Genomic DNA, 25,144 nt, shown 5'->3' with positions numbered 1-25,144 from the left:
CTATTAAATACTTTTTACTTCTATAAGTGTATTTTCGTTTATTAAGAGTAAATGGTTGTTAAAACTAACAGATTCGGTTAAAATGTTTATAAAGTTGCATTAACTCCCTTCTGTTGAAGTGGTAATTTCATGATTCCAAAATCCAACATACACGCCGTTCTTAACATATTTATAGATGTATCTAACTATATTCTTAAATATTTTCACAGTTATACAACCCATTACACATACACAGATCCACCCACACACATGTACTGTATCATTTTTCGGAGGGAGCAATATAGCGTGTCTCGTCTCCGAGTGCATTTTATCTACTTCATCACCCGTACGTATAATATGTATGTATGTATCTCAATAGAATATAAAACCACACTCACGCATGATACACGGTATCCACTAGCAAGTTGAGAAATCAAAGGGGAATTCGTACTCGTCATCATTCATCGTGGGAGTAATACATCTTCTTCTCATGGATCATGTATGCAGACAGTTGTGCAGAATTGTTCTCTCGGACATTGTGGAGTTTAGTAATAATGAACAATAATCCATAACAGAACATATAATATAGTCTTTAGCAATATGTTATCATCCTGCCGCCTTTTCAAAGCCGGCTACCAATGTCTCTATAATTAATCGAATGGCTATCTTATAAATGTTCTCAATATTTTCTGTGTACCGCTCGTCCAACGTCGTCTTCACGGCTTCCAGAAACGGCTTCTCAATTTTCTGCAAAAACAAAAGGAATCAAAAGTGCATTAGAAGTGGGAAAACGATCTTTTTGCGTTGATTCCTTCCTGCCGAGAATCTAAGCTACAACGTCCGCTCGTTTATCATCCCGTGACACAGAAGAAGACGAAAAGCGTGTCTTCCACCCCGACCACACCGGGGCCGTCCTCCCTCCGGCTCTCTCATTATTCCCATTATCATGCTTGATTTGGAGGAAATTAAGAACTTGGCCAACATTACGTTCTGATATGACCGTCCTTGAATTGCCCTCCCGGCCACACACACACACAAAACGGCCTACCACCGCCACGTCCCTCCTCTCTTTGGGCGAATCTCTCTCTCTCTCTTTTTCCCTCTCTCGAGTGAAAGTCAGTCAAAGTGGGAGCAGTTGGAGAAGGATGAGAAGTTGTCTTCTTGACTGACTTTTAGCCTTGAGCACCAAACAAGAGCATCCTCGATCCTCATTTCTCCTCCTCAACAAGCATCATCATGTATGCGGCAGGGCGGACAAAAAATTGTCCATTAGCTGAATTTATATACATACATACACACGCTTTCTCCTCCTCGATCGTCTCCCTCCCTCGCATCTTCAGGCCACAAAGTCTTTCACTTTATATGGCAGCCAAGCCATGTAGTCCTTCCTTTTGTGCAAGTATGTATGCACCCGATTTTCCTCCCGATTCAAACCGCAAGTGTTTTATTCCTTTCACCAAATCCCCTCAAAGTCATGACTCAATCCGCCCACTGAACCATGTTCATATTGTGCATGCTCAATATCACTTTCCCATTTGTAAAATATTTTGCAAACTCCTTCACCAACCAAACCACATGTTCATGCATGATCGCAATTTAATGAAACCTATGATTCTGTGAACACAGGGTAAGAACGAACGGATGGATGATTCCGATGGGCAATCTGACAAGTGATAAAAACTGGAGTAATCAGGGGGGTTAAATCCGAAGGAATAAGACTGGACCACACCCATCCATTAAGACATTACTGACTAGCCCCAACAAGGAGAAAGCAATTCAGGGGCGTGGGAATGAAAATGGCTGATTTTATCGTAGATCGGTAGACATTCTCTCGGATTTTGGATTCCTTTCCGTCGCCACGGCGGAAAATCTTTCCCTGTTCGTCGTTCCTCAACTCGTGTCCGCCTCCAGCCAGCCGATGGAATATCTAATCCGACCCCGACATGACTGGGTTAGTGAATCAACTGGGAATCATCATTTGGAACCCTTCAAGCCATTACCATTAGCAGATTCGACTCCTCTCTTTCCGGTCAAATGGCTGTCTCAATATTTTGATAAATTATATATCAGATTGAAATTCTGAAGAAGTTCTGCAATCTTCCTCTCCACTCACGGCCATTGTCCCCTCAAAACTTTATTTACGACGCAAAACTATGCAATATGTCCAAGAGACAGCACAAATTGTGGTTTACATTATCAGTGACGATGAGGACAAATTTCACTATAATACAGATATTCATAAAATTTGGCAATTTTAGGAGACAATCCAAGTTTTCCAAATAATGCGTTATCAAATAATTGACTCTAAATTAAGATGAAAATTTGGGACATTTTTATTTTTCACTCGCGAATGGCCATTCTTACAGGCGACAGTTGCAGACAAATAGGATAACCCTGACTTTGTTATAGAAATGCCAAATAACTCAGATTCCGCGGCAGTGATTGGCACTGGCGCCATAAGATGACAAGAATGTGACAAAAAATATTTTTCCTGAACATGACACAAGTGTAGTATCGAAAGCTTGGAATAAACATATCTGCGTTATTTTAAAGCAATCATGTCGTCCGCTAACTCTAAGCCAAATAGAAAGTGACAATTTGTATAAAAAACAAACAAGAGCGAATTTTATTTTTGCAGTACTGCATAAACTGTATGCATAATTGGGCTTATCTAGTTCGGAAACGTATGAAACTCTAATCTCGTTTATAGTAAATAAATATTTTGACACGACTTTTCCCATTTTCATCGCGCAGTCTTTTTTGGAAATCGCATAGTTTCTATGTTTGTATATTATTCCAGAAATCAGGAAAAATATCAAAGTGATCCGCAATAAAAACGACGAAAGGAAAACACTCGCATCACCGCCGTTTGTGGAACACGTTGTTGTGCAGAAATTATGAATGGCAAAGTCAACAATAGTTCTGCATGCAATTAAGAGCATTCATACACGAGTTAGGTAAAAGCCAGTCATTCGGATCCGACTCATTCAATCCTTCATTCTGGGCGAGTCATTGTCCGGTTGGTTGCTTTAGGCAGATCCCAGAGGATACATGAGTGAGGATTCTGTTTCTGACACGACACTAATTAGATCACACGCCAGATATCCAGAATATCTTGGATCGATAAGCACACAGGTTCCATTCGACGCAGCCATGGAACACATTTGACTACACATTCGAGATCTGACACAAATCTGCTCATTTCCACTCAATAGCAAAAGTGATGTCGTAAACCTGGTTTTAATATGCTGCAGGAATTTATACGACTTTTCCAGCTCTTCCTAAATGCCATTTATTAATGTCACTTGATTGTCTGCTTTTCACTGGGAAGACTACGCAGAAGAGCTGGTGACTAAGGATAAGTGTAGGAAGTCATAATAATAAGACTCGAATAGTAATCCATAAAGTTAAAAAGTTTGTCAAGAAGAGAAAGTTTCGTACCCAAAAGTAGTCTTTGTTGTATCCGGGGATGCGACGATGTGTGGAACCGACTTGCTCCACAAATTGGAAGAAAGCTGGATAAAGGAGAAAAGTAAATCTGTGAATTACTTGCCTATTAATAATAATCATAATAAATAATATTGATGTGAAGCCGGCGTAAGGGGGCCAATCTTACCATCGGGATTGTCAAGCGTACGAATTGCGTTGTCCAACGTGTTCATCACCATCGTGGCGTGTTCCGCCAACTCGAGACTTTCTTCTTGCTCCTGACGTGTTCGCAGATTTTGGAATTTCTTGAAATTTGGAATTTCAAACAGTAAAAAAAATACATGAATGACAAAAAGAATAAATACAGATTAATTCCTAAACTATACGATGACAAAGAGTAATACTAAACAGAGGGACTTAATCGAGTGGGGGTGGGGAGTGGGAAGTGGGGAGTGGGAAGTGGGAAGTGGGGAGTGGGGAGTGCGGAGACACGGAAAAACTTAAATCCCAACGTTGTTTACTTTTCCACTCGTCGCTTCTTCTCCGTTCTCTCACTCTCTTATCAATGTAGTCCCACTTAAATTTGAATTAGTTGCAAATAAAAAGATAATAAATAATATTGACTAGTCTCAGTTAGGTCTTGAGAAAATGGATAACGCTTTAAAAGATAGCAATCTTGCCAGAGGAGAACTGAAGTGCAGTTTATGTGATAGGAAGTACAAATCGGTAAGATCATTAAAGGCTCATATGACAAGTAGACATGAGAATCTTGGAAAGTTTGTGTGCAACATGTGTAATAATACTTTTGACTCCAAATATGCATTAAAGATGCATATGCAAAAAAACAATTGTGTCAATAGTCAGAAAGAAAACTCAAAAGGTAATCAAAAATTAAAATGTAAGTTCTGCGCTATGACTTTTGACAAACAGAATCCTCTAACTCTCCATTTGAAACGTCAACATTACGACGTCGTGTATAAGATCAACTGTCCCAAATGTGACAAAAAATTTGCCAATCATGCTGGTTTAAGTGCACACCACAGAATCTATCACAGTTCGAAGGAAAAAGTACGTTGCCCAAATTGTCCATTTACTTGTATCAAAAATGGTAACCTACAACAACATATTGCTAGCATGCATTCAGATAAACCAACCAAGAAAGCGGAACAGAAGGAGCTACTTTCACCTGCAGAGATAAGTCTCGAAAACTACCGTAAATATAAAGCAAATCCCGGTGATAAAGTTGTGCCATGTGTCATAATAAAAAGTGAATACTATTTGAAGTTGATTAGACAACAGTTTCAAAATCTTGAACTTGTTCGACTTGAGACGCCAGTTGTTTTTGATGAAGTGAGTGGACAACGTCATAAGCCGGGGTGGGGCTATAAGTCTGAGGATAACAACACAGATATTTCCTACGTCCAACTTACAGAAGAAGAACTGTGTAAGTAATAATAATCAGATATGATGATTAAAACTAGTAATCTCTTAATTATGTTAAAATATGATACATATAAAATATGAAAGTATGTATGCAAAATGATATGATGGAATGAACAAATTACTTATCTATTCTACTTTTTTGGGATGCAGTGACTTGTAAGAAAATGTTTGGATACATATGGCGTGATGGAGTGACTTTCGAGATCGTGGATTTGTATTTTGGTCTGAATCAGGAGAATTTCAAAGTAGCAGCAGAAAATAAATGGCAACTTTATGTATTCAATAAGGATAAGGGCTGTACAGATAGGTGGGTATATTAATTATTGTATTACTACTCTGGAGAGTCAAGTTTCAAATTTTATGTAGCTGAGACTAAATAATTCTTATTTATTTTCACAGGATTCTGTTCAACAGCGGGTGTTTCTTCGATTCAGAGGAGGCGTTTGAGGTCACAGGCATGGTGGCAACATCAAAGTGGGTCGCAGGGCAGCTCAAATGGTTTACACGTAAGGAAACTGGGTCTATCTGTTCCGTCAAACCTGAGGAATGCTACGGGTGGCTCGCTAATTATCATGAACAACTCCGAGCCGCCTTACGGTCAGTTAATCACCTTTGGCTTGGACCAGCCGTAACTGTCCAGTTAGACAACAAGGAGGAGCTAATTATGGCAAGACGAGAGTTGGAAAAATGTAGGGACGAGATGTATAAGATGGAAATTGGGTGAGTAATGTTATAATTTTCATGATGATTGGAAATACATAACTCATTTCAATAAATATGCTCATTTCATTTATACTTGTATTTAAGGTATAACGATAAGCTTTCAATCCTAACGGCGGAGAATTGCAAATTGCGACTGCGTTTACAATCCTGGAAGAAGAAGCAACAAAAGGCCAAAAACGTGAACCGTTTACTTCTGGTGCAGAGAGGACGAAAAAGGTATGCATACATTTTGCTAATGGTTACATCAATATGTGATATAACAATGTGTAGTCTAATTATGTATAATTTGCAGTTCAAATGCAGACGTTCCGTGCTTTTTGCCTGTGACTTTTAAGGTGGATGAAGACGGAAACTTGAAGCAAGAAGGTGAACCCAACTTCGACATATGCAGGGAGGAATCGGCGCATGATGAAGATGAAGAGTCAAGCAGTGATGACGACGACGGCGTCGAGTATGCAAGAGTCCCTACAGTTTCAGATCTCATCAACGTTGTCACGAAAGTGCTTGACCGTTCAGAATCCTCTACCGAAACTAGTCCTAATGGTGCAAATCCAAATCATGAGACTGACCCGTGTGATGAAAAGACTGAACCTAACCGAAAAGTGTTCGTAGTAAAACTGTGATTAATTATTTGTCATTCTTATATATTGTTTGATGAACCTTTTTTGGTGCTATTATTATCTAACTATTATAAATTTATGAACGTGTTGTCATAATAAAACAAGCATTGATATTAATTATCGATAACTAAGGCTTACCTCAAACAGATCCAACAGCTCGGCATTCTCCTCGAACAGTCTGCAATGAAACAGGAAGGGAGAGATTTAAACTCTGATGCTGGGAATTTTGGTCTTATTTGCTCTCCTCTGGCAGTAATAACCCTGATCGTAACATTAAGACACTCAGAGACAGGGTGGACTTTAAGCAGAAAACATAAAAATAACAATAACTATGAATATCAATGTCACACATCAAGTTCCCAATATGTTATGTCCTTTGTAGAGCTATATGCGTATCTAGAGATGGAATATTTGGCTAAAAAAGGTTACTTTAAATCATTTCATACCAACCATAGGCAATTGTCCAAAAAATTAGAGGACTGCACAAATTCTAGGATTATGTATGCGCTTGCTGTCACCACGAGTAAATAATACTTTGACCATAACTGACAAATTGGTCATCATTTACCATTGCTATTGCCACAATGCTACTATTGCGGGTTCTGAGAAAGTCTGCAATAATTTATGCCATTGTCCACTACGTGTCTCAACTTTCCAGTCAAGATAGTTCATACATGTTACGCGACGCCTCTCTTGATTTTCTTCACTTTAAGTATGTTTAACTCATAAGTTCACTTCCTTGTAAATAATGCGTTTAAATTTTATTAAGAAAGTTACCCGGACACGTAACGCATCTCACCCGCCGTGATACACAAAGCTGAGTTTTTGGCAAAAGAATGGGAAACATAAGAACAACTGGATACATTTTGGGGTTGCTGACGCGAACGTGCCTGAATAAACGGTTCACACCTGCACAAACATTTCTGCGCTTATGGCTTTGGCACAACAAACATTGGCCCTTGCTCGAGTGTCAAGTTAAGTAAAACAAAATAGTTCTGCTTTCCTGTGTCCGGGTCGTGGTGGTGGTCTCGGCGTATTTCAGATACAGCTTCATATGTGATGCACGAGTTGTCAATTTTGTGTAGTCTCATGAACCTGGACGCGTTTTACGACTCGTGTGGCGTTACTCTCAAATGCACAGTATTTCCAGAGAGTGCGCTTAATAACCAATCAAATGTCTATATGGACACAATAAAAGATGTGGAAATGTCTGCCTGCTATTTGAACGCTTGATACAAATGTCCTGAGCAATATGTACTGACAAGTTTTCCACCAATTCAGCTACACAAACTCTTCCCTTATAAATGAGTGTCATATGTATAAGCATCCCATGTAGAATTCTGGATTTATATACGTGCATACTTGTTCTAACGTCCATATATTTTCATACTTATGTACACACAAAGGTATTATGGAACCGCAAATTTGAAACTAAGTAACTAACGAGGCTCGGCAACTTTGGAAGTTTGAGGACTTGAGGGGACGATGTTTTGAGGCGGTTGTTGTGATGCGTGATGATAGCATTTAATGAGGTGGTGATGATGGAACGACGTCACCAGTCTGGATTTGAGAGAGATGGGCGAAGACTATCCAGCCCAAGATCAATAGCGGTCACACTCGAGGGGTCATTGTTCACGACGGTCTGTGACCAAACTGTCCATTCTGCTAATGCATTAATCCATGAGGCAAGTTAATGGCATCAATTTGTTTGCGCTTGCATTGGCCTGAATCCCTTTGCCACTGCTACTTACATACTTACTGCGAATGCAAATATTTGTCCAGGCTTTCACTTTATGCATGCCACCAAGTGCTCGCTCCTTGTTTGACTTTCTCTCTCTTCTCATTTAAGGAATTTCTCCAACAACCAAGAACAATGACAGTTATTTAATATGCGTGCTACTTGGGGATACATCTTCCATATGGGGATGTCATAATGTCGTCGTTTCCAGCAATTTGCATGATATTTGCATATCCATCAGTAATATCACCATGCATGTATTTCTGTACGTACCTACGTGCATTTTAGGTTATACAAATGTCAACCTGAAGAAAGAAGAACATTTTGCAGAACTTTTAGATTTATAAATGTGAGAAAACCGTCAAAGCCCAATAGGTCGTCGTCTCATGTGAATCGTATTATTAATTCAGTGCATACATATCTATGGACATTTTAGCATATGTAATTCAGCGAAATTCAATCGAATTGTCAGACGGAGACATAAATACAGTAATTGAGCACAATGCAGTAGTGCAATGTACATGTATACCTTGACTATTCCCTTTCTGCAGCAAATAATCGAGCACTATTAGGAACAGAACAGCATTACATGTGGCGTCGTTGTGGACGATTATTATCACGGGCTCAATGACGCAACAACCCAACTCGGTCGCATGTTACAGTTCTCATGTCAAACTTTCAACCAGATTAACAAAAAAAAAAGTTCGAGACGTTGCACTGCATAGATTTGCAGGTAACTACTTAATTTTTGTGTATTTCCAATGTACGCACTAAAGGAGAATATATTTCGACCGATGAGAAGGGAGAAAGGAATCAACCTGCTGAATATGCTTCGATTTCTAATCCTCACTTTCCCCATTGTCCTTTTCGTATGTATTATTACAGTGCAAATAATATGAAACCTTATGGTTGCATTGCATACAACAGTCAGTGTAGTGCTTAAAAGGCGGACGTCGGACGATGGCGAATTTTGTATATCCTTGTAGCGGTGCGGTCTTTGTTACACAATAATAAATCGCTATGCCGCTATCATCCCTGGAACTCTGAGCTGCATGTGTGTGGATGGATGGCAAGCGGTGTTGGGAGGGGAATGGACTTTGTGCGAGGGAAAGAAGTCAGGATTTCACAATCTGGAGTAAAGTGTTCACGTCCATTGAAGTGAAGCCATAATAATAAACGGCGTCTCCCCGACAAAGAGTTCTTATTGTATCATTGTCCAAAAGAGCGACCTTTCCTCATAATTTATGGGGTTTGAGATACGATATGATAGTAATCTCATAAGCACAACTTTCTCTCCTTTCACCTCTCGCTGGATTTATGTGAGATTTCTGGCTGACAAACAGTACTAACCATTCCGCATGGCCACAGTATGTGTCGCATGATATGGAAGGAATAAATCACCATTAAACGAATTTGATGTTGTTCTCCTCCTCAGAAACGTTACTCTGAAACATCTCTAGTGGCTCACATATTTTATATGAAAATAAATATGGGCATGGAATAGGGCTCAATATAAAAATAAAGTAATTATTAGAGAGTTAGAGATTCCTTGTACTTCGACTGTAGACTGTACTGTGGACTCTAGATGATGACGTCATCAGCTTTTTGTACTAATTCTACAGTCTACAGTACACAAATTGAAACACGGGCTCAGTTTGTACTACTGTGGAAAAATCAAGGGTTGGCAAGTATATCTCCAGAACGCCTCAATATAATCAGACGCTGTTTGCGCCATTTTGCTTCTAATTTTTGACCCTAGGTCGAGTTCGAAGATGGGCGCCCTGTGGTCAAGGTCAAGGTCACCCTGGCGTGAAGTAAACGCAAAATTCAACCTTAATTTTCATATGCGGTGTCATTTTAAAGGAAATTTCACGAAGAATTCATCGTCGTCAATACTTTTGACCTCCGACCAACCCATAATCGAGAGGACGAGGTCAAAGGTCAAAATTGAAGTGTCGACTGTTTTAGACTTGGGTTTGGGCGCGAATTTCAGAAATTGACACAGTTTTAACGTGCGAAGACCCCGAGACCACGTAGACCAGGTCAAAGGTCAAAAATATTTATTTTTTATTTGGACCGTTGCAGACGTGTTTAGTTTGAGGCGAGGAGTTCAAAAATCACTATCGTTTCGGATTACATCAGCCTGGTGATTGTTGTAAACGAGGTCAAAGGTCAAAAATATCGAATTTTAAGTTTTGAACATTTTAGCCAGGGTTCGGAAAAACCCAGGGTTTTAATCAAAAATTATAAAACCCATGGGTTTTAATGGGTTTTACCATGTTAATTGGGTTTTATTTGGGTTTTAATGGGTTTTAATGGGTTTTATTGGGTTTAAATGGGTTTTATAGGGTTTTATTAGTTTTAAGTAATAACTTAACAAAAATAATTAGGAATTTGTATCTATTCGGAAATTATTTTGTTTTATAACACTTGAAATCTGTGATGCTAAAGGATGGAGTCAATTATTGAATTGTTCCGAATTTTCATATATTAGAATAGTAATGAAATAAACTGCTTTAGAATGAATTGAGATAACGTCTTCTAACGTATAGGAGATGTATTTAACTTTTAGAATGTAGTTTTTAAGTAAAACTCAATTAAAACCCAATAAAACCCATTAAAACCCAAATAAAACCCACTTAACATGGTAAAACCCACTGGGTTTTATTCATTTACAACCCATTAAAACCCATTAAAACCCAATAAAACCCAACCCATTAAAACCCAGGTCGGAATACCCTGTTTTAGACACAATTTGTGGAAGGAGGTTCATTTCGTATATCATGAGTTGATTTGTCTCAATTTTTGACGCATCTATTTCGCGGAGTTCTACAATACAATTTTTCAGAGTACAAAATAATGGAAATTCTCTAGGTCTTTTGAATTTTGTACTAATTTTTGTATTGTATTGTAGTCACAGTACAGTACAAGTAAAAATACAAAAAATCTCTAAGTCTCTATTGAGGGGTCAAATAATTATTTGCACATAAAAGTCGAATTTGTAAGTACAGTGGTCGGCATTTGTCATTCGGGGAAATAGATAAATGATGATGTCCACTATTCGATACGTAGTTCCGGCTTGCTCGCCTTCTGTCGCCGATTGTGGGAGATAGGAATACAGCCACCACATCATCCAACAAATTTATGGGTCCCACAGGGCAATGACTAGTCCCGTTTCAACCCGTGTAACCAAACCATTTATTATTACGGGATGTCAACAAGGGGAATTATATTTCATCGGCCAGCATTCTCTAGCCAAGGGTTTCTAGTACAATTTCCCTTTGGAAATTTGTTGGGCTGCTACCTAGTTCAATTATAGCTTCGCATCGAAACCTGTCATATGTTAATCTACTGCACGACCACGCGGTTCATAATTTGTGGGTAAGGGTACTCACTTGACGAACATGAGAATGCCCGTGGGTTCCAACGCCCTGTGAATTCCCTTCCAGGACGCCACGAGACTGTACTTTTGTTTGGCCGTCATGGGAATGCGAGGATCGGCCTGAGCCACGCCAGATGATGGGCCAGCTGCTGGTGCTGCTGCTGTCGATCCACCCGCCGCTGCCCCCGCCGACCCGCTGGCCCCACCACCATTCTTGCTCCCACCCCCCGCGTCGTCCTCCTCCTTGCTCCCTCGACAGCCCATTCTTCGCGACTTGAACAAGTTGAACTTACCCATAAAACTCCGTCCCCTCAACACCTCGCCACCCTCCGCATTTCAGAAACCATGCAAGTGAACCATGAGAAGCCTTAATTTGTATCAGTCTGTCTGTCTGTCCGTGTCCAAATCAGGCTGTATGAAATACGACGCGAAATATACGCTACACCCGAGCGAAAGGGTCTACTCTTATTACGACGTGTCAGAAATAGTAGTGTTCAAGTGAGAAGGAGACTCGGTGAAAGTTTCCATTATGCGGGCCAGTCAGCCACACGTCAACAGAGAGAGCACACCACTTTCACTCCTTAAACCAACACCACCACCACCTCCACCGTCAACGTCTTCTTATCAAGCTCAGGAGGAGAAACGGTGGAGAAAAGGAACTGCTGCACTGGAACTCAGTCCCACGAAGACGGAGGAAATAACACAAGAAGAAGACGACGGCGAGGAGGAGGAGGAAGGAACGCGATCGATTTTCCTCTCACTTATTATATTCGCTCTCTCAATGAATTATGGTAACTTGTGAATCGTGTGGAGTTTCCTGATTTTGTCGCTCTTATGATTCCCACGATTTGAGCACGTTCAATTTCAACGTCAACAAACTTCACTTTTCCCCTCGTTCCAGGGACAAATGACTGTTTAAAAAACTTGGGGGATTTTCAGGTGGAAAGTTATTCCGAAGCACCTCTCCGATGAAATCAGATTGGACCAAGGCGGAGGAAATGTGAGATTCCTACCGTCACAAGATTTTCTCGTGTTGCAAGAAACGCTCTCGCTCTCGTGCACTTTTTTTCTTCGTCTGAGATCGTATCAATGGCAATCTTTCTGCCCGTTTGAAGCGAAATGTGAGTCACGTACAACAACGAAGCAGCCTTCCTCACATCTCGTCCACATCAACTGGATGGGAAAAATGAGTCCAATCTCGCAATTCAAAAAATGATCCACCTCGTCAGCGGACTCGCATTTGTTCCTTTGCTATCCAGACTTTGATATAGCTCTGGACGAGGAAAGATTTAGATAGCCGTGCAGACGGAGATACGTAATTTCTTCTCCGCTGGATGAGGTATGTAGCATGTAGGTAGGTGGGTACAGCTCGGAAGGGTTGTCAGAAGGGAGAGCACGTAATTTAAAATCAACGTTATTTATCTACATGGACTATATTTACACAAAAACGCGTGCATACGTCGGTCGTTCGCCTTTGTTATTTTATAGGGTGCTTGCTGGTCTATTTTGCTTTGGCTATACTTGTTGTACGGACGGAGAAACTTGCACAATTCTGGGCAACTATTTTCCTCCAGGAGAAAGCACACAACACAAGAGTGGTCCGTTGGTCGGTCGGTCGGTCGTTTCGTTCGTTGCGTTGCTTGATGACGATGGTGAACTGGAATGGAAAGTTGGCACTGCTTTCTCCAACGTGAAATGGCAATGGAGGCAGCCAGCAGCCCGTGTTGAGGATGTACGTTCGTACGAAGTGGAGAGTTAGTGAATAAGTTGAAAGAAGAAAAAAAAGTCTTTGGGCGGAATCCACTTTTTGCTTTTTATGTCGAATTTAGTTGGAATGAAGGAGTGCTTGCTGCAGCCACGTCGTCTTATTCTTCTCCTCCTAGATTGGCCTTATGATATTCCACTTTTTGATGCATGTACATATCCATCTCGGCCGTGGAGGTTGGTTGGGGAGCTCTCTCTGGGAATATTAAATGGTGGATGGAGTAGCACCACCACCAACAACTTTCTTCCAGCTCAAAATTTGATACTGCTCAAGGAAATCCCACCGCTCAACTACAACGGAAGCATCTTGGCGGGTGGGTGGGTGGACTTTGTACGCGAGGAGGAAATATTATTCCACTTTTTTGTAAAAAAAGGGCTCAACTTGCTCAACAATTTAATAATTCACTCTCCGGCACACATTCATATAAACAAAAAAGTTTTACAAGTTTTACTTTCTCAACTTTCTCCTTATTTTCCTCCTTCTCGTCTGAGGTAGGACTGGAAAAAACGGGTTGTGAATGGCTCTTCCTCCAACTCAAACACTTTTGGAACAAAGTGGGAAAGTCATCAACTGATTGTCCTCGGCAAAATTCATACGTTATAAAGAAGGAAACCTGGAATTAAGCAATCTGCAGTTAAAAGTATATATGCATAACTATGGGCTGCACATTTCCGTGTAGTGGAATAGTCGGATAGCGGAATGAGTCTTATACGGCGAGTGGTGAGGGGGGAACGGAAACGACACCTTTTATTCCGCAGGTGAGCCAGATAATAACTCCAAATTGGAATTTTGAGTGTGGAACGTAAGGCTGGTGCTATTCTTAGAATAGCTTTGAATATGGATCCAGCCGAAAATGAGAGTTGAGACAGAAATGGTCTTGCGTAGGAGTTTTTTTTATCGTCTCTTCAATCCAATCACGGAATACTTTGCTATCCGGTCGAACCAGTGCCTGCCTCGGTGCGGTTGGTGTCAGACAATGGCTATTATGAAATATTGGAATGGCGATACTGTTTGTGCGAGAATCTCAACTCAAGGATAGGGAAATTGCTCCATCCAATTCCACTCTCCTCCTGCACGATGTTGCTCCACTGCCGGACAACAAAGGAAATCGAACACTTTGATGAAATCTCGTCTTCTTCGCTACTTCCTCCTCCTCTCTTTTAGCCTCATTACACTGTTGGGATGAATCTGATTGGAGCAAATTATTGGAAAGTGCACCAAACCTCAACGGGCGAGAGGAGACGAGAAAAGTTGGGAACGAGTGACTAATAAGTGACTTGAACCAATTTTGACACCACTTAAACTCCACTTTGAACAAAAGTCGCTTGATTCACTTATTACGTTCTGGCACGGAACCGGAGCCTCCTCGTCTGCCTACACGCGAGGAACATGGAGTGACGGGAAGAATGGAGGAAAATGTGGACACGGGGATGCCAACAAAATTTGACGATTTGACGGCAGTGTCGACGTATGTACGACAAGATCCCTCACTTTGTTTCCTGATTATTCTTGGAAGAAAATGTGTTGATGGAATTGTTGCTGGTGGTTGGATGCTAGTGTGGGCATGTGGCGAATGGTTGCGTGATCTGGTAAGAGTACAGAGCTGACCTAAATCTTTAAAATGTCACTTGGTTAATACTTCTTTTGCAGATGCGATGGCGAGGCTGTTGCGAAGCAATCCAATTTTCCAACTGTTCGTTTCACTCTCGTGGTTGTGTTACACGAATTTTACAACTCTCCGAATTTCCATGCGATGCGGCGAGTTCACCGAAGAACGGTTGGCCTTCTGGGGTCTGGTTTGGTTAGCAAAGTGAATCTGAAAGAGATTAACAGATAATTCAATTAGCTCCTTGTTGTACTCGGCCCAACGTTTCAACACCACCACTACAAAACTCTGCCAAGCGATGTTGCAGAGATTTGCTCGAGTATTTGGCCATCGACAAGACCAGTGCAGTACACACGGATGATAATAATTGTGATTTGACCCACACACAACTGCTCCGTTTTACGGGCGGGTGGCGACAACGACGACGACGACGACACTAAATATATTTATTTCCCCGGCAATATGCGGTTTTCAGGTCCTGCACATTATTGCCCATCCTTGAAGTAGCGAGCACTAATCCTGAGTGGTAGTCCATGAGACAACAACTCTTCTCGTTAGTTGTGCATGTACTACAAATTTAATTAGCTCACCACCCTTCATGTCATAAAGATGCTAATACGTACCTCGCCAAAATTGACTTGAACCAAATTTTGCCCTACTCGCCTCCACTACAAACCGACTAAACTCGAGTTCTCTGCATGCATGGGTTTTATGTAAAATAATGACGTGAGGTGATGATTATTACTGCCAATACATGCATATGTACATTCGTTCGTGCATATGTATACGTACATGCCAGTCAGTCAATAATACCTTTTCTGCTGCTTTGGATTGAATTGTGTTAATAATAAGAATGAAAGGAATACATCTGTGTCAGCAGCACTCATGACATGCTCGTCAACTCTTGTGTGCCGCATATTGTTTAGCATTTGCTAATCACACACAAATCGGAAACATGTGCATACTTCTGCTGAGCCGAGTTCTGTTCCTGTGGTTTTAAAACTGATCTGGATAATAACGACGTCTCGTCATCTTTCGTGGATAAACGCCGTGTAATCCTTTGATGGGACTCGTGTGAAATTAAATAGGCACCAAACCAACCACCCACACGATCCATATATTTATAATCTTTGCATAAATATATACATAATAAGCACCGACGGATAGTTAATATTCAAAATATTATTTGTGCCATGCATTTTGTCCAGAGTGCAAATTAGTCGACAATTGATCTTATATGAATTGAATCGTCTCTTTAAGTCGAGTACAACAACAACTACGAACAGGCACCATTTTGGGGAAGTGAATGATTACACGAAAAGGTAAAAAAAGTGTGGAGCTCAGGACGGCGTTAATTCCACCTCGCAATTCGCTTTCTCCAGACAAGAAACTGTAGAAGAAATCGAAAAAGCTTTCTCTTTGACTTTGAGTTTTAGCTGCCATTCGATATTTATTTCATCCTTTCCAAATTCAGCCAGCCGTTCTTTTATCTCTCCCATTCACGTCACATTTCGTTTTCCACCTCTCCAACATTTCTGCTCACACTTTGCAGGGAAAAAGTGTGTGCGGAGAAAGTGGAGAAAGATTTTCATGCATTTTTATGTCGTGATTTATCATTTCTAGAACAAATGTCCAGTAGAAAGTAGTACATTTACGTGGACAGAAGTGGGTGTTGGAACTAATCGTGAGGTTTCTATACTGCATTATTGCTCAGAATTTGGTGGTGCTGCTGCAAACTGACGTTCCTCCTCACTCACTGAATAATTTATTTTATTCCTACTTAAATCCAATCCTTTGGCTGTGCTCCTTCTTCACTTTATATTTTACAAATATGTTCTCATCTCGTGTGTCATAAGATGAAAGCCGGGAGATATTTGAGCCGGGCAAACAATTTGTGCAGCCTCTTCTGCTGGCCGTCCCTCCTCCTCCCTCTCGTTGGATGAATGGATGGATGGATGTGCTTTATTACCTTTCACCTCTCTAAATTCATTTGATGTCAAATTCGATTAATTTCTGCTCTGAATAGTTCTGGCAGTGTCTTTTCTGCTGCTTCACTCACCCTGTTAAATTAAATTCAGTCGACATTTTAATTTATGTGATAGACACCACACCAATGTCGCCCTGGTCGTGGTGGTGGCGACGGTGGTGGCGCGTAGGTAACGAGGAAAACCTTGATTCCTCTGTTTATACGACGACTCGGCCATAAAGTAAGTAGCACGAAGGTCGACACTGTATGTGGTCTGCCAATAATACTGGAAACCGCTCATTGCATTGCCCCCACCCGGCAGTGGGAGCCATATGGGAGCCCCTCCCATGTGTCTCATCTCTTCCTCTGATGTGGCAATGATCAAAGGAAATGTTATTGAAAGAGACAACGCAGAACAAAGTTTTTTGAGCTCTCTTCTGGTCTCTCTCTCTCTCGCCGAGTGCGGACTTGCCGATGGTATTTCACATCTTGGGCATCCACCATACAAATCATATCGATATCTCCGCAGGATATCTCTCTATCAGCCAAATAGAGTCAAGGGCTGGACCGTACTTTCACTGGTTACATATAATTTCATCGCAAATGGAATGATGTGGTAGGAAAGTGATTTTATCTGGACTCTCCAGCCAATTTTTTTGCAGAGAATTGGATAGGAATTGAACATATGTAGTTATATAGCGTCCATTCATCTTGGATCATGTGTTCTCTGCCCCAAAATTTTAGAATTTGATGAGAAATTCTGAGGAAACTCTTCAAGTACAGAGACACATACAAGTACATAGGAGAGAAAGAAGACTATACAGCATAGGGTTGAATCTATATATAGCCAAAAATACTTGCCGTTGAACACAAGTAGCATTCATGCGTTAAATAATCGTTCAGCGGAGCAGCACAAATCCAGGGACTCACGAAACGAGGCGATTGGAACTCTCTCCGTGAAGCCCGTGAATGTGGAAATCATCATCATGTGGAAAATTAACGAAAATGAATTTACTTTGGGCTGGAACCGGAGCGATACTGAAATACATCACAGACTTGGCATTTTAAGTACGTACGTACTAAACTCCGCGAGAACAATACAGCTTTAAAAGCTATTTGTTCCTTGTATTTAGTTTCATAATTATTTATTGCGTATAATCGGGAGAAATGAAATGGCAAGTTGAAATGGTAAGTTGCTGGCTGACTGCACTGCTAAATTTGGAACGACTAAACTTGTGTCGACATATGACACATGGGTCACTCTGATTAAAATTGAATCGAGGGCAGACCAACTTGGCTGAGTGAATTCGCGATAAGTTGACTTTTGACTTCTTTCTTTCCTACTGAATTTATTTCCTCACAACTCCATCCGTCACTGCTTCGAGATGCTGCTGGCTTTCACTTTCAGCCACTTTTATTTCCACTCTCTCTCTCTTTTTCTCTCTCTCTCTGCCTGTCATGCGAATAGCAGTTTCTCCGAATTATTAATCTCTTCACCCTTTGCAAAGATAAATGGCTTTTATTTTATGGAAAATATGTGCTGCTATTTAATTTAACTGCTTCCTGTGCATCCACACTGCGTGTACGCAGTAGTTTATCTATTTAGCGCAAGTGTGACTATGAGTGAATGACCTCGTGACCTGCCCGTTTATTTAGTAAATCAAGGATAAAAAACCACCTTGGACGATGATGTCAATCGGAACGAATTGAATGCGGTGGTAACGTTCCAGTTGACCGTCATGTGTTGGCGAATGCTGAGACCCACCAATTTAATGTTTTCTCAGAAAAGAGGTCTGGGAATTGAGGTAATGTGCTGGCTCTTATTCTTGACGTGCTTATATAAATGTAGTGCTTTTGATGTGGGACTAAACACTTGACGGTGGATGTGGATATGTCTCCGAAAATGGTCACTGCTTGCTACCAATATTGCCTCCTGCTCAAAACTTGCTCCAGTCATCACATATTTTTCTCCCCGAAGAGAGAAAGTGCTACTCAAGTCGTCGAGACTGATGTTGTGGTTACACCAACACTTTGATGTTACGAGAGCTCGACAATACTCAACTTTCGACAACTTTCGCCAAATACACACGTAAGGCTCAGAACGGAACGTTGCAAAATATGTAGCTGCGTGCAAAGGAGACCGTGTTTGTTTCTGGTGGAAAATTGAAGGAGCACTTATTTCAAACAACCCCAGCAGCAGCTAGTTTGCATAAATAAATTAACTTTATGGAGAAACGGTTCACAATTTGAAGGCATTTAATAAATTTTACTGACGGGAAAATAATTAAGTTAAATGTTAAAAACAACCTTCGAGACGGAGTTATTTAGTCGTTAAAATGCAAATATTGAATACGTCTTGGGTTTGGAAATGCTATAAATTAGTAATTTATGTAAATTAGTAGTCTTAGTTAATTTAATTAGCACGTGAGTGGGCAGTGTATCTTGAAAATGGGCAGGACTCAATGTCACTCAGTCGTAAAATATGGACAGAAAATTGAGAAACTCGTCCCACAGTCATCATCGTCACTTGTGTCCAACTTTTCCAAACACACATTTTTTACTTACTGTCATCAAAGTAAACGACCATTTCCTTCCAGAACAAGACATGTGCCCTCGTTTTTTCTCTCTTCCTTAACCATGACAGACATACGTGTATAACGCTGTATAGACAAACTTTATAGGTTTTAGGAGGAAAATTGTTTCGTAACCGTAACCCTTTACTTGGCAATAAAGGTTAGACAGCAAAAGGAAATAGGTACGCAGGTAGTCAGCCATCATAATATAATACTGCTTCTCCATGAAAGAAACCAAAAAATCAGGCTGGTTTCCTGAAAAACTATACATCTCGAAATGATGATGCAACCACGTATGTACATAGCGTGAGTGGAGCTGGGTCAGTAATGATTCTCCCATATTTCGAGAGCAGCCGAAACTATGGTTTACAGTTGATGGTCTTTTAATGGAGGAAATTTTGGACGCGGATAACCCAACTTTTTGTTGCTTTCCTCTTCCGGAGTCCCAATTTTGCTCGCTTTCTCTTGGTTGGCCAACTCACATTTCATCCAAACAAAGGAAACATACATAGTTCGCCACCAGCAGCTCTGCACAAACCAAGCCACACACACACAACTACAAACAACTCCTTCCACCACATTATATAATGGAATGATGGAATTCTTGGCAAAATTGAAATGGGCGAACGAAATGGATACGGCTGCAATTTCACCAAAGGATCTCTCTCTCTCTCTCGCGTTGTAGGGGGTAAGTTGGCCAATCTGACGACGAGGATTGCCAGGGGAAAGCGCAACTTAAAATCATCGTATAGAAATATTATATCGGTTGTCAGTCAAACCAAGCGAGGAGAAAGCACAGATTTTTAATCAACGCATTCTGCACATTTGCCTCCTTGAATACTGGTCATTTCTCATTCTCAATCCAATTAAAAGTCAACCTTAATGCAACGTCCAACTCGCTCATTAGCCAACCTGCATGTCAGACAGCCGTCTACTTATCCCTTGATGGCACATTAGCACATTGTAGAAATAATTAGTTCACGTGGATGCAGGTGAGCTAATTTCGTTCGGAAAAAGAGAGAGGAAGAGTTTGTCCTTTCAATTATTCAGTGAAATTACAGGATTTGTGCATTAGCCCTTCGGCTCCTCTGCTGCTGCTGCGAAGGGTTAATCGACCGATGAGGTTTGATCACACACGTAATATCGCAGGGGATCGACCCACCGCGCTTTCACCCTCGCTTCCCTCTCACTCGCTCACTTTCCTCATTTCCAAAAATCGGGAGGAAGAAAAACAAGAAAGAATCCATCGTGCCTTCAATTTCCTCGCGTCTCTGACTCCCTCAGTCGTCGTCGTCGTCATGTTGTTTACCTTTTGTTCGCCCCTTTTTTCACAAAAATGGTGAGTGCGACTTTCTCTCCTTATTTGCAACAACAATGTTTGTTTATATGTTTGATTGTGTTGCATGTAAGGATTTGGCCATTGAGCTGAGGAGTCGTTGATGTTGACGTAGGCAATCATTTAGTACAATTTCCTGTTCGTCTGACATCAACGATTTCCTTTTTATCATACCAATTAACCAATTCCACTCTGTTCAAAAGAGATTGCTTTTAAGATTAACTTTTCATTATGCACGGTTAAGTGAGAGAGTCTTATCATACTCTGTTCACTTATTGATCGCCAAGACCAAGAACAGTCAGCTATTTGGGTCTATATATGACTTGCTCGATACGCGGTATTTGCTCCTCGCGTCGGAGGATATAGCACCTCACTTTCCCTGAACAAGTTGAGCCAATTTCCCCGAATGTATTTCCACTGGTATCAAAAATTAACGCCTTTCTTCTTCCACGAACTGCCGCCCTGCTCCCATGGGTGTTTACTCACAGAGAGAGAAAGCGACATGGTGGATGGCCAGCGAGTTTTATTGATGTCTCGCAGGATTGATTGTTCTAACCCACACATTGTCCATTTAATTGGAATTTGGACGGGGAACTCGGGGCCTTTGTGCAGACACCACGGCGTCTCCAAGAACTGGTCATCCGAATTATGACACGACCAAGTGCACAAGTTCACTCCATACAAACTGTACTGCACTCGTACTCGGCCAGTCATCAATCCCAGTGCAAATATTGTGTGAGTTCTATCCTACTTTATGTGTGTACTACATGGCACAAGCTCGCAAGGTTAGGAGTTCAATATTTTCATGTGAGCATAACAAATAACAGAATAATTGCTCCTGTCTTGACTATCCTGCATTCGTATTATTCTGTTGTCTCAGCATTCAGCACTTTTGATGACGCGGTGAGAAAGCGCCGCCGCAACTGTGTGTTAACTATTCAAAGGAAAATGATACTAGAGCGATAAGAATAATGCTGACAACGATAATGAATGATGAATGATGTAACTGGCATTGTCGCTGCCTCTCCATTGTCGCCCCTGCTTCAGACCATCTCCGTATATTTCTTGTGACGCAGACCGCATGGGAACGACGCCACATGTTCCCGTGCAAAGGAATGCACCGACCAGAAAGAGATGGTCGCTAACTGTGCACTCAATTATTACTGCTCTAACCTACCTCTCATTTATTGGATGTTTTTACTTTGCTCGCTCATTACGGTTGGAAGGATTAGACTCGCTGGCTGGCTGGCTGGTCTCGCTTGCATCGCATCTGATAGCAAAGTTAAGCGGATGATGCATTCAAGTATGAAGCCAAATTAAACTAGATTAGAGGAGAAGTTGAGTTGTTTGTGTGCGTGTTTTTTGGAGAAGGTGGAAAGTTTGTGAAGTCTCGTTTTGTCTTCTTCCTCCTCGCTTAGGTATGTACGTTGATCTGTCAGAGTCACTTGGGTGGGTTCGTTGCTTGGTTAGCTATTAATAATGGAGCGCGGATGAGTCTCCTGATGGGAAAGGATAATGAGGGCAATGCCGCTCGTGGTTAGTTCGTGCTTCCTTCTCCCTTCTTCCTAATGGTGGAGAGACTCATATTTGCATAGTTTAGAGTTCTGCATACTTTCACTTTCCTCCACTCTCGCAACCACAAAGAGTTGGAAAACTAAACCATGATGGCCAAGAAGAGTTTGACTACCGCACGATTTAAGGAAACATTCACCACGTCTAATCCACCACTAAATCAGTATGAAACATATGCCATATGCATTTTTGAACGGGGTAAGAACGTACTCACCAACTCTTTTTCCGTCTCCTTGAATCTCTATCTTTTTGACGTCCTGCGAGGAGGAAGAACTTTGTCGTGGCTCAACTTTTCTAAGTGAATGTGGGTGGTGTCAGCAAGAACAAGAAGTGTGCGCATTTACCAGAGACAACTGATACAACCACCACCACAAAACTTTCCTGTGAAATTCGAGACTTTCACCCGATCTAGACTCACTAAATGATCCACTTAATATCCGTGAAGAGAAAGTATTTATATTTCTAGACTAGTGGTCGTGATGATGGAATGTGTATATTTTGCTATCAAGAATCCACTCGCTACGACGACGACGCGACCCAAACCACAACAACAGTTTGTTGAGCAAGGAATGGACACACACTTTTTTCTTCCTGGTAAAACAAAGTGTCGACAGAGTAACTACTTATTTACGCCCTGGAATGAAGTATGCCACGCGTCCTCACAATCCAACATTCACTCTGGTGCTCTGAATCAATCAATTTCCCAAGAGCAACATATGTCACCACAGCACACTTGTTCCGCTCCAAGAACTTTGTCACTTTTATGCAACCCTGTGTCCCGATACAGATTTCTTTTGAAACGGGTGGTAAATTCTGACGATAAAAGTTGCGTCGGTGAAGCTCAGGCTGCGGAGTGAGTGAGCCTGGTGGAGAGACTGAAGATTTGATCAGGAGAAGGAGAATATATTTAATAATGTGGAGGAGGGAGACGTAGAAGGTGAGATTGTCGTCGCTATGTGTTCCCTGAAAAAGGAGAGGAGGCGAGAGAGTCGTGGCGGAGGTGGTTGGTATTTGGGTGGTCTCGTGAGATAAGAAGAGACGTCGTGGATTTTGGTGAAAGTGGGAGCGCGGGCAGGAGTCTTGGTCGGTCGGATGGGATCTGGCAGCAGCAGAAGCTGTGTCGGTGAGGTCCTCGATTCTCCTGCTGCTCCTGCTGCTTCTGTGATGAGAAAGTGGGAGAGAAAGCGAGAGGGAAAGTCTCCCACCACCGATGCGATGCCCTCCACCACCACCGGATGGGAAATGAGTACGCTGAGGGAGCTCAGACTGCTTTCACTCTTCACTGCTTCCCTGGCCGAGGCCTGGACGGGGAGGCATGAGGCAGGGTGCTTCACACACGGTGTCACCCATCCCTCTTCTCCACAGGAATTTATCACGCCATTCCATATTTCTTCCGCCACCTCGCAAGGTGAACAATGTGAGGAACGTGCTACGTAATGTGATCACTCAATCGCTGTAATTGGGTTTCATGCGACTTCACCCTTCTGGGTTAAGCAGTTCAGTAATGGCTCGAGAAGGTGACTCTCAAACGTGAATGCCCGTCACCTTACTCCGTTTCCGGGACAGCATCGTCGTCGTACTCGACCCTGCGATAATGCCACTTGAAATTCCAAGAGGAGCGACTTTTTCTCGTGATGGGATCTCGGGCTGAACTTTTTCCTCTTTGTTCATAATGTTATTTGTCGTCCTTGTTCCATCCATCCCAAATTTCGTTATGGTTCCGAGAGAAAATTAAGTTATGCGTGAATGTGAAAGGTGTTTTCTCAGAGTCGTGTCATGTGGTTCTTACCCACGGCCTACGAATGGGACGTTTTTCCTCTCCTCTCACATATTTATAGAGGGTTCATAGATACGTTCTTGGATAGAATACGTTATTATGATTACTTACAGGTACATACACTTTAACCTAACGTGGCGTCGTCCTTGCATGTGTACCCTCATTGATATGTAAGTGTATTTACTTACACTGTGCCTCACAGTTGACAGTCCTATGCAATGGGCAGGTACGTGGATAGATTATACATCGCCGCGCTTCTCTAGAGATTCGGGGATTTCGTGGAGCAGCAGCGTTATTTGGTGGTTCAGATGAATGGGGATTAGCCCTTCTTCCTCCAGCTTTGAACTCCTCGCATGTGGATTTATGCATGTGTATGGCTTAACCCTTCTTCACATCTCATCCTGTAACAAAAGTCTCCAAGAATTGCCTTCCGTCGTGTTTTCCACTTTCCATAATTTCATTCCCAAGCAAAGTACGTAACAGTTTTTCGTGCGTTGGAGACGACACGAAATATAAAACATTAAGAGCGGCACAATTACCAGTGACGAAGAAGTTTTGCCAACAAGACTTTTCTCTCGTGGTCTTCGTGGCGTGCTCCACCGTCTTGGTCAAGAGTTCGAGTGGTGTGTGGGCAAAAAATGAAGAAGGAGGTGTTCCATATCCAGCCTCTCACTTTCCCAACAGTCGTCGTATATTGGATACTTTTTTCCTCCGTCTACAGCAGCAGGGCTTCACCGATGCTCGGGAGTGATGATTAGATGAGCAAAATGTATGTTTTTGTGCAGCTCTCTACCTCATTATTCATCTTTTTGCCTGGTGTACAAAAAACGTCGGAAGAAAGCACATCGAGGAGGGTGCAGCACTGACGAATGTGAAGTGGTTGAATGAATGAGGGCATTTCTGCCAGCCTCCAAATTTCCACTCTGATTCATTTCTTTTAATAAAACCGAATTGAACTTGAAGTACAAGTTTTCTCCTTGCTTCAAGAAAATCGAAATATGCGATGTCTGAGTCACACTTGCTAGTTTGTGGATCGGCGCACCACTGGTTCGCAAAATATGCGCACCGAACCACACCGCGAACCACACCCGGTGTGGATCGCGGTGTGGTGCGCTGGGTTTTCGACTTTGGCTGGTGTGGTTCGCGGTGTGGTGCACTGGGTTTTAGGCTTTTGCTGGTGTGGTTCGCGGTGTGGTGCGCTGGTTCGTAGCTGAGGTTCGCGGTGTGGTGCGCTG

General features: G+C 41.8%; 2 protein-coding genes across 5 annotated transcripts; one reads left to right on the top strand and one right to left on the bottom strand.

The window, feature by feature from the left end:
* Window positions 1-21: 21 nt before the first annotated feature.
* On the bottom strand, window positions 22-23,258 carry LOC110842798 (neuroglobin). Of its 4 annotated transcripts, XM_035847457.1 has the most exons (7): window positions 22,347-23,258; window positions 13,824-14,895; window positions 11,328-13,692; window positions 6,333-6,372; window positions 3,596-3,713; window positions 3,421-3,494; window positions 22-726 (listed from the first exon to the last, which is right to left on the bottom strand). In XM_035847457.1, exons 3-7 carry the CDS (start codon window positions 11,609-11,611, stop codon window positions 586-588), a joined length of 657 nt encoding a protein of 218 aa, XP_035703350.1. In that variant the 5' UTR covers window positions 11,612-13,692; window positions 13,824-14,895; window positions 22,347-23,258; the 3' UTR covers window positions 22-585. The 4 variants fall into 4 exon arrangements, with proteins under 4 accessions (XP_035703350.1, XP_021944298.1, XP_035703349.1 ...); XM_022088606.2 differs by having other exon boundaries at window positions 11,328-14,895; XM_035847456.1 differs by lacking the exon at window positions 22,347-23,258 and adding an exon at window positions 15,309-15,331 and having other exon boundaries at window positions 11,328-14,895.
* Window positions 3,895-6,321, top strand: LOC110842797. The gene is made up of 5 exons (XM_035847454.1): window positions 3,895-4,852; window positions 5,002-5,158; window positions 5,251-5,571; window positions 5,659-5,790; window positions 5,867-6,321. Exons 1-5 carry the CDS (start codon window positions 4,057-4,059, stop codon window positions 6,195-6,197), a joined length of 1,737 nt encoding a protein of 578 aa, XP_035703347.1. The 5' UTR covers window positions 3,895-4,056; the 3' UTR covers window positions 6,198-6,321.
* Window positions 23,259-25,144: the final 1,886 nt, after the last annotated feature.

The sequence above is a fragment of the Folsomia candida genome, unplaced genomic scaffold (assembly GCF_002217175.1).
Source record: "Folsomia candida strain VU population unplaced genomic scaffold, ASM221717v1 Fcan01_Sc002, whole genome shotgun sequence".
In the NCBI taxonomy this organism is placed as follows: Eukaryota; Metazoa; Arthropoda; class Collembola; order Entomobryomorpha; family Isotomidae; genus Folsomia; species Folsomia candida.
This window is presented reverse-complemented; position numbering and strand designations above follow the sequence as displayed.

Bases quoted from the DNA above. Each gene is read 5' to 3' on its own strand.
- LOC110842797 (XM_035847454.1), top strand. From the start codon at position 4,057: ATGGATAACGCTTTAAAAGATAGCAATCTTGCCAGAGGAGAACTGAAG. The intron at 4,853-5,001 runs GTAAGTAATAAT...TTTGGGATGCAG, and splicing joins ACTTACAGAAGAAGAACTGT to TGACTTGTAAGAAAATGTTT. The intron at 5,791-5,866 runs GTATGCATACAT...TATAATTTGCAG, and splicing joins GTGCAGAGAGGACGAAAAAG to TTCAAATGCAGACGTTCCGT.
- LOC110842798 (XM_022088606.2), bottom strand. From the start codon at position 11,611: ATGGGTAAGTTCAACTTGTTCAAGTCGCGAAGAATGGGCTGTCGAGGG. The intron at 3,714-6,332 runs GTAAGCCTTAGT...CCAAATTTCAAG, and splicing joins AGCTGTTGGATCTGTTTGAG to AAATTCCAAAATCTGCGAAC. The intron at 3,495-3,595 runs GTAAGATTGGCC...TCCTTTATCCAG, and splicing joins TACGCTTGACAATCCCGATG to CTTTCTTCCAATTTGTGGAG.